The following is a 9,289-nucleotide window of genomic DNA, read 5'->3' on the forward strand; positions in this document are numbered from 1 at the left end:
GAGGAGGATAAGTATATGTTTAGTGACTTGTTCAGCTGTGTAAGGGGGAGGGAGTGTTATGGATCGAGGAGGGGTGGTTAAGGTTTCTGCAAAAAAGAAGGTAGTGTGACAAGGGTCCAGCTCCTGTGGGTAGGTTACAATAATTGCATGGACGATTTTTGATGTTGATCTCCCAGCTGCAGAGGTAGCCCAGTCTTAATCTGTCGATGATGACGGAGATTTTGCTGTTTGAAGAATTAGGCATATTATGGGGGCATAAATTTGTAACCTCGGCGTACCACGTAGTGGAACGAGAACCATCATGCAACACCTGTTGAGTAAGACTTTTATTTTGAAAGTGACAATAGTCAGACATTTGCTTTTTAATTTGTTTGAGAGGTCGTAACAACGTGCTTACCGTGATACACCTTAAAGCATTATTAGCAAGACGATCTGCCTTATTTCCATGAATACCTATATGGCTTGGGATCCAATAAAGAGCAATTTCTCTCTTCCTTTGCGCATGGGTTGCAGCAACGCCTCTAATACTAGTATTAAGGAGGACTTTTTCATTTTTTTTACAATTTTTAAATAGCCTGAATGGCTCCCCTAGAGTCGGTGTGAACAGTAGTGTTACCAAATTTATAAAGCGTGTCTTCCAGGGCTTTTGCAATAGCAGAGAGTTCTGCCTGAAGGATAGAAGCGCCGTCAGAGCTTCTAGCTACCGGAAAAAGTGCTGGAAAACACAGCTGAACCTGCAGCAGGTATATTCCTTTCAACAGAGCCGTCAGTGAAATAGACATTAGTGGAACTTGTACTATTGATTGATTCTAAAGCAGCATCTTTCATTTGTTGAGGGGAGCTTTAAAAGCTGGAAGAAAAGTGCAGTTAACCTTAATTGGATCAGGGGTCCAGGGTGCTGGAGGGACTTAATGTTGATTAAATCTATCATGTTTAGTATCGATTATAATCTGTTGAATATTTAACTTTCTAATGATTTGAATGAGATTTCCACTATATTGTTTTGGGGGTTCAAGGTCTTCATGCAAATTAGTGAGTGCGTTTACTTTTGTTTCAAGTGGCAGTTCCTGTTGGTTTTCAATGTTTTGATTATTATACAACCGAGGCGAATATTGATTCTATCTGCAAGAGGTAACAGGTCTGTCTCTTGCCTGAGAAGATGAACTCTTGTCCATAAAGGGGCACCTGTAATGAAGTGCATGGCCTTATTTTGAATTACATCAAGCAAAGAAAGGAGAATAGTGGGGAGGGAAGTGAGAACAGAGGCAGCATATTCAACCAGTGATATTACAGCTTGCACATAGAATCTTCTCAATAAATGGTAAGAAGCTCCTTTGGAATGTGATGTAATTCTTTTCATCACAGCAAAACGAGAATTAACTTTTTGTCTAAGTAACTTAACTTGAGTATGGGAGTACAATTGAGAGTTGATATTCACTCCTAAGCAAATGAAATTTGGGACCCATTCTATGGGATTATTATCCAGAAAGAGAGGGAGTGAAGGTTCTGTAGATTTAATGGCCATTGCCTTAGTTTTGTGAGGGTTGATTTTAAGACCTAGTTCATTACATTCATGAGCAATGGCCTGAAGAGCGCTCTGCATTTTTTGAGACTCTTGGGGAATGAAATGTGGACATATTTTACAGATATCATCTACATAGAAGGACATCTCAATTCCCCAAGGGAGTTCAATTAATAGGAGATTTTCAACGAGAATGTTAAACAGAAATAGGTTAAGAATACCCCCCTTGGGGAGTGCCATTTTCCAGAGGGAGGAAATGAGATGTGGTTCCTTGAAAAATGATCCTAGCTTCTCGAAGATGACCTCGTAACTCTTTTGCGGACACGAGAGTGAGTATAACAGGTGTGCTGGGAAGTTCAAAAGCCTTTTCAAGATTGGGGAAGACTACAAGGGCTTTTGAATCAGTGATGGTTGCCATGAGGTCTGTAATGCATTCATGAGTGCCAATGCCCTCAGTGAAAGCATACAGCCTATGGTGTAGAGTGCCAACCTTCCATTTGAGTCGGTTAAGGACCATTCTTTATGCAACTTTTTCTGTGCAAGTGATGAGAGCTATGGGCCTCCAGGCCAGTGCCAGTACCAGTACGATGAGGACAGGGAAGTGGGGAATATGGGGAAAGGGTAAGTACCCCTGGATACAATCCAGTTTATAGCCCGAAGGCAGGTACTTGGGATGGGAAAGAAGAAGGGAAAAAAAGGGGGGAAAAGGAAGTACAGGAAAAGAATAAAAGAGAGGGGCAGACCCTCATGCAACTTTAGATAGTAGTAGAATTATTCTGAGAAAGGAAGAGACAGGCAGGAAAAGGAAAGGTTCTTTGGTTCACGCTAAGCAAAAGGACACCTATCGGCTGTCATCAATTTGTTGATTGAGTAAGGTATGATGATGGTTAATGAAGGTTTTTTTTTTTTTTATAATTTAATGTTTATAAATGAAATAACAATTTAACTGCTGAAAGGATATATAATGAATTTAATCAGATGATATGAATCTGGGCCTGGGAGGATCACAATTGATCTTAAGCTCCAGTCTACTCCACCAATTATGATCACGAGCATGTTCAATGGTGAGATTTCTAGTTAGGGTGCAAAGGTTGTCATCGTCTAAAGCAAGTTTGTCCCAGGTTTTCTGTCCGAGCCTGTGAAACCGGACATTAAGAGGCTCCAATTTGGAATATTGATGTAATTCCCTAATTTTATTGTAATAGGGAGGGCTCTCTTTGTAGGCTCTCCTCAAAGCCCTATTTTGTATTGCCTGCATTTTATTAAGTGAAGTTTTGCTAAGTGCTCCTAATATTATGGTGGGGTACTCTAACTGAGGCCTTACTAACGAAATTGAGTTTTAGTTGATAAGTATTTAAAACGTAATTTATCAAAAGACGATGTCTTTAAATGAAAAGTAGGGGTGAAAAGGCACCTTTTCTAATTGACTGGAAACTACTAGGGGATTGTTAGAGCCGGTCTGGTGGAGAAACAGAATGTGGACTATTGTAGCTGCTGCTACGATAAAGGGGAGTAGAAAGTGGAAAGTAAAGAATCGGGTGAGTGTGGCGTTGTGGATAATCTAGAAGCAGCTATTCTCGCTTTGACGTGTGAAAGAATACCAGATTTCTTAAAGTTACACCCAAGTATTGTGGCCTTTTGTTTAAAGGGAATGCTAACATTGTCAACAATGATTTCTGCAGGATTGCGAGCTGAAATGGGAAGGAGCTGAAATTTGTTCAAATTTGTTATTTTCCATTTCTTTTTGTAATTATTTACTTTTTGTATTTCCCTGACTGTTTTAATTTGCAGCATACGTTTGTTCTCATTAGGAATAGATATTACCTGGGTGTGGTCATCTGCAAACATGATTTGCAGACAACCTGGAACAGGAGGAGGGGTGTCTCTGATATAGAAATTGTAAAGTGAAGGGGAGAGAACACTGCCCTGAGGAACACCAGATAGAAGTGGAAACTCTGGTCCAATAAATTCTTTAATCTTGATCATGGCCACTTGATTGTCAAGAAAGTTACACAATAACCTGGTAGCTAGATTTGGTAGTTGTGCTTCTATGAACTTGTATTTAAGACCCTCGTGCCGTACCTTATCAAAAGCTCGTCTGACATCCCTAGAAATTAGATTACGACGACCCCCAAGATTTGACTTGACAGCAATGAATTCATAAAGACGGGCTAATGCAAGTTGGGTCCCTTTGCCCCTTGTAAATCCGTATTGATTGTTATTGATAAGTAAATTATCCTCAAGGAAATCCTCAAATCTTTCTTTAATAATTTTTTCAAGAATCTTACCAGGTGTCTCTAATAAGGATATAGGTCTATAGTCAGAGACTGAGGTGAGGTCTCTGCCCTTTTTCCCTACAAAGGGAAGTATTGCTTTTTTGAAATAATCTGGCCAATAACCCATACTCAGAGTTTCATTAAAGATGTTGCAAAGAAAAGAGAGCATCGAATTTGGCAAATTATTAAGGATAAGTTTATTTACTTTAGACTGGCCTGGAGCTTTGTTTTTAAAACTTTTGATTATTTTGATAATATCTTGAAGTTGGATAGGTTTGAGGAAAGGGTCATCTTCGTCAAGTCTCCCAAGATCTACTGAATCATAAGGAATTATACGGTCAGCATGTTCACGGATTGTCTCGGTGACATGCTGCTCATGTTGTTGGTCGAACCTTAGATTTTCTATTGGGTTTATTTTAAAGATATTGGACCAGAAGTCTCTAAAGATCACCTCCTGATCTTGAGATGAATAGATCTTCTCGTTATTATGGGTGATGTATGCTATTGGTTGAGAAGTTGAGCCCAACAGTTTCTTGATCATATTCCAAAATTTTGCAGGGTCTTTATAATAACCTTCACATTTGTCTAATAGAGCCTCCCAAGTAGAATTAATGAGGTCAGTTGATTTTATTTTGATCCGTTCTTGTATATTATGAATATACTCTAAAAGTTGATGTGTGGGGCCTCGGTTATTAATTAATTCTAGGGCTTGTTTATAACGGATCTGAAGTAATTTAAGAGAATCTGTTTCTTTTGTATAAGGTAGGATCCTGAAAGTTTTAAATGGGATATGGAGCTCTGAGGCTTCCTTGATCATCCTATACCAAAAAGCTATCTTATCGTCTATGTAAGATTTATCCTTTAAGATGTTATCGGGTTCGTCAAAAGTAGAGAGAGAGAGAGTCATCAAGAGTGTCCTTAAAACGTTCCCAGTTCGCATTGTTCAAATCTATAGTTGGATTAGCGACCACCATAATGGGTCTCACAGTAATCTTAAAAATAATGGGAAGATGATCCGAAGTGGTTAAGGAGCCTTGAGTAAGGGAGTAATTAAACATATGATATCTATTTGAAAGCAGAATATCTGGCTTACTAGAGGTTCTTCTGGTAAAATATGTATCAAAATCTGGGCCTAAGAACCTTATAAGGTTTCTATTCAACAGGCCATTAATTAATGTGCCAATAGGGTTGATTCTGTTATAACCAAGGGCTGGATGAGCTGCATTAAGATCAGCCAGCAGATAGACAGGGATGTTACGTCTCATCAATGGTAATATATACTGCTGTGGAAATACTGGGTTTCTTGGGGGTAGATAGGTCGTGGCGACTATAATTGGTCCCCGTACTGTCTGTATTTCGACAGCAATCAGATCGTGATTGAAACCATCAATTAACTTGACAGTAACATCCCGTCGAACTGCTATTGCTGTACCAGCCCCCTGTTCACCAGAGGTGTTACACTGAAACACATTATAGTTCCAGATCTTGATACGGGTAGAATCAGGAATTCCAGTTGAGTTAAGAAGTATGAGATGAGGAGAGAGGGAGGAGTAGATATTAGCAAGTTCCTTACACCTGAGGAACGTCCACTTTAATACAGTATGTTGAATCACTGTGAGGGAATCCATTATGGTAATCGTCCTTTGGTCAAGTTGTAAAAGCCTGATTTTAATCTACTGAACTTATCTGTATTGATTCGGGTAATCCTGGAACTGTATTTGTCCAGTTCAATAGAGCCATTATTAATGAATTGAACAACTGTGGAGTTAGCTAGTTTTTCAGTGTATAAGTATTTGATAGTATGGGTTTCAAAAATCATCATCGTAATGTGGTCATGGGATGCGGATTTAGGGGCGTTTGCTATATTAATGGAGGTATACAATTTTAGACCAACCTTAGGTGTTGATTGTTTCATTAGAGGAAGGGGAGGGAGAGCAGTAGCTCCTTGCAATTCAGAGTCCAAAGGGTCAGATGTTGAGGTAGAGGGCTGTGGTTGTTTTTTAGCAGGATTCACAGGCTCCGAGATATCAGAATCTGTGTCACTCAGAACTCTTTTCCTGTTGTTCTCATCAGTATCCATAGCATCATTAACTGTCACAGATTGATGAGGGGTATTGGTACGTACATTATCTGATTTCAGCATGGTTGAGACTTTATTGGCTAAATTGATAGCTTCGATAGGAATTTTGACCAATGGGAGTCCATTGGCTTTATAAAAAGAATCAACCATTGACTGAAAAGTCCCTGGCTCGACTGCTTCGCTAAGGTTAGCCATGATAAGTGCAGTGTTCATAACCGTTTGTTGCTGAAGGGTAATACTGTTGAATATAGGTTGAGAGAAGGAGTTAGGATTGGAGGGGGCTGAGGCTTGAGCAAAGGACTTATTTGGTGAGATATTTGATTGCTGGTTTCTAAGAACCTTTGCTTGATCCTTAACCATAGATTTCCGGGTGGGGCATCTTGCTGCCATGGTTGGATGGTCACCATTACATGTGATACACTTATGGTTATGCTGATTGGTGCAATTAGTCCAAAAGTGTTCCAATGAGGCACAAAGCGAACATATCTTATATGTGGATGGTTGAGGGCAGTCCTTTTTTGTATGATCATATTTGTAGAATCTCATGCATTGAGATAGGGAGACAAATACATCCTGGGCCAGATATTTGGGGGGAAATGATTGGCTTGAAATGAGCAGACCTTTGGTAAGGCTGTCTCTCACCTTTTGAATAGTCTCAAGTTGAACTTTAAAGGTCGATTTGGTGTTTGGTAATTTGATGACCTTAGTTACTTTGACATTATTCCTACGCTCTATTTCAGCCTTCAAATCATCTTCAGAACGGTCATAAACTATGTCATCGGCCTGAGTAATGACCAGGGTACGTAGGGCATTTAGATGAGGAGGATCTAGGACCTCAAAATTCTTGCTAAGGAAAGCTTCCTTAGTTTTGGGAAGGATGATCTTCTCAATAGTAGCTTCATCAGCTATAGCCAAATAAATGTTGTTGTCTGTAGTTAGCTTATGAATGAAACAGGAGTTATCCTGTAGGATACTCCATACAGCCTTCCTTCGGGCATCATTGTCAGATCCCTGACTGGTATCTTTAATCTTCACTTTCCCCATTGCAGTGAAGAGAAGAAAGTAATATGCATTAAGATATTTACATTAAAGGGAAATTTAACTATTAAAACTAGATAGGAAATCGTACCTGCGTGTAACGCCATAGGAAATCCCGTATCCATTTGGAATCATTGTAGGAAAAAATAAAAAAAAAATATGCAAACATACTTTATTTTACCAAAACTATACAAAAGTAAAAATATCATATTCTTGAACAAATATCACACATAATTATGACAATTAAACTTAACAGAATATATTTTTGATTTATTAGAAAAAACTTTTCGAATATATGGACTAGCAATTATGAAGATTCCCCTAGGCATCTTGTTCATCCTGGGAACCAGAGAAAACATCGGTCCTGGAATAAATAAAAACGGACATATTATTTTTTACACTCCAGCAGCAAACACTTAGTTTTCAGCTATGATGATATGTTTTGGTGAATTTTAAGCTTGTATATGTAATTTTTTTTTTCTAATAACTTTATTTCTAGTATATTTTCAATGTGTGAATGCAATATGAAACAAATACAGTTACCTGCTACTTGATGTCCTCATCATCATCTTTACATTTGTTGCAAATGACACTGTGGTGTCGCGGACAGACTGCCCTCACACAGTACGAGCAGTATGTCCTTGTTTGGCTAGCTGTTTTCCATTCGCAGATACTGCATCTCTTCTTCCCTTGGCCTGCCTGCTGGTGCTGGGGTTCCTCATTGTTTGTGAGAGAGAAGCAGGAACGGATGAGGTGGCTGGCTGACAACTTCATCCCAGCCTGTTGCAATCTCTTTTCTGCCCAAGGCTGGACCAACTCTCTGGCGAGTGTGTGCACGAAGAGCCGCCTAAATTTTGTTTGACAGTTTTGCTAAAGCTTGCTAAGAATAAAGCAATTTATCACAGCAATATTTAGCATTGCATAAAACAAGCAAAGTGGCCATCGTCTGGTTTTCCGGTTGCAGCTGTACCTGGCACACATCATGTCCAGTACATCCACTCCTCCCTTTGTTTTATTATAAAAGTGTATTGCTTCAGGTTTATTTCTTTCGCCGATAGCAGAAAAGTTGTGCTTGGATGACAGCAGTAGCACAATTTTATTCTTTTTTGGTTTGAATAACACCATACTCACTTTTTCATGGAACAGAAAGATGCTGGAATCTACTGGCCTACTGAACTTTTTGTCCACCATTATTTTAGGAACATACCCTTTCATTCTTGAAGTCCCAATTAGGTAGGTGTTCATCTTGTACAGCTCTTTCACCAGGGACAGCGAAGTAAAACAGTTGTCCACTGTGATTGTACGGTTGCTGTTTACGTTGGGTTCTGTAAGAGTCATAGTGTAATATTCTTCTAATTTACCAGGAACTACTTGGGGCCGTCTGTGTTTAGCAAGGTCCACAATGCCATTTAGCATGTAACTGTTCCTAGCATCACATGCCATATTTATCTTTATGCCATATTTGGTTGGTTTGTTCCGCATATAGTAGCGGAAAGGACACCGTCCCCTAAATCCATCCATCTGCTCATCAACAGTGATTGCATTTCCTGGCACATTTTTCTGACAATTATCAAGAAAACACTCCCATGTGTTTCGCCAAGGAGCCAGCTTATCAGGCTTCATTCTTGCATTCCATGTGGTGTGGTCATCAAACCTGAGTGACCTCAGGAGGAAATTGAATCTGGTTTCATTCATCGCAGAACGATCTAAGGGAGACCCATGCTATTTGCTCCACATTTCAGCAACAGTGATACAGTTATCTTGCTTCGCACTGCTCTGGATTAGTATGCCCATTAGTGCTTTTATCTCCTCTGGTCATGTGTGTGCAACAGTTGTATTTTTGGTTTTATATTTCTGTGCCAGCATATCTATCCTCATATTTGTGTACCCTACAATGTCGGCCACCATATCTTCATCCACAAAGAGAGAGAAGAACTCACTGAGGGTGGTTGCTACTCTTGATACAGCTGTGAGGCCAGGAGTGTAGGGGACTCGTGGGTTTCTTGCAGTAACTCTCCTGGGCAAAGGTCTCCGTGACCAGTTAGTTTTATTGGATGACCGACATTGTGTAGCTGATATTTGAAAAATAGTACTAGGGCATGAAGATGTATCCTGGGGTGAAGAAGGGCTAATAGTGGGAGGAGAGTTAGTCTGAACATTAGAAGAGCCAGCAGCAGTAGGAGGAGGACTGATAGCAGTAGGAGTTGCGATGGTGGCAGTAGGATATGACACTGGTGACATCTGGGGTTCATCTAGAATCATCTTTGGCACGATATCGATGTCAGAGTCTAGTGAATCACTGTAGATGATTCGTCATTTCCTTGGTAGTGGTGTTGAGGTGAACAGAGAATGCCGTAGCTTTTTTACCTTGTG

The 9,289-nt window shown here is 39.8% G+C and overlaps 1 protein-coding gene across 1 annotated transcript; it reads right to left on the bottom strand.

Annotated features, from left to right (window-relative positions):
* Positions 1-7,237: 7,237 nt before the first annotated feature.
* On the bottom strand, positions 7,238-8,611 carry LOC137633887 (piggyBac transposable element-derived protein 4-like). The gene is made up of 2 exons (XM_068366128.1): positions 7,887-8,611; positions 7,238-7,280 (listed from the first exon to the last, which is right to left on the bottom strand). Exons 1-2 carry the CDS (start codon positions 8,609-8,611, stop codon positions 7,238-7,240), a joined length of 768 nt encoding a protein of 255 aa, XP_068222229.1.
* Positions 8,612-9,289: the final 678 nt, after the last annotated feature.

Source organism: Palaemon carinicauda, chromosome 43 (genome assembly GCF_036898095.1).
Source record: "Palaemon carinicauda isolate YSFRI2023 chromosome 43, ASM3689809v2, whole genome shotgun sequence".
NCBI lineage: Eukaryota > Metazoa > Arthropoda > Malacostraca > Decapoda > Palaemonidae > Palaemon > Palaemon carinicauda.

Excerpts from the sequence above, each read along its gene's own strand:
- LOC137633887 (XM_068366128.1), bottom strand. The coding sequence starts at position 8,611 with ATGAATGAAACCAGATTCAATTTCCTCCTGAGGTCACTCAGGTTTGAT. Across the intron at positions 7,281-7,886 it reads CTGGACATGATGTGTGCCAG|GACCGATGTTTTCTCTGGTT; the intron begins GTACAGCTGCAA and ends TATTTATTCCAG.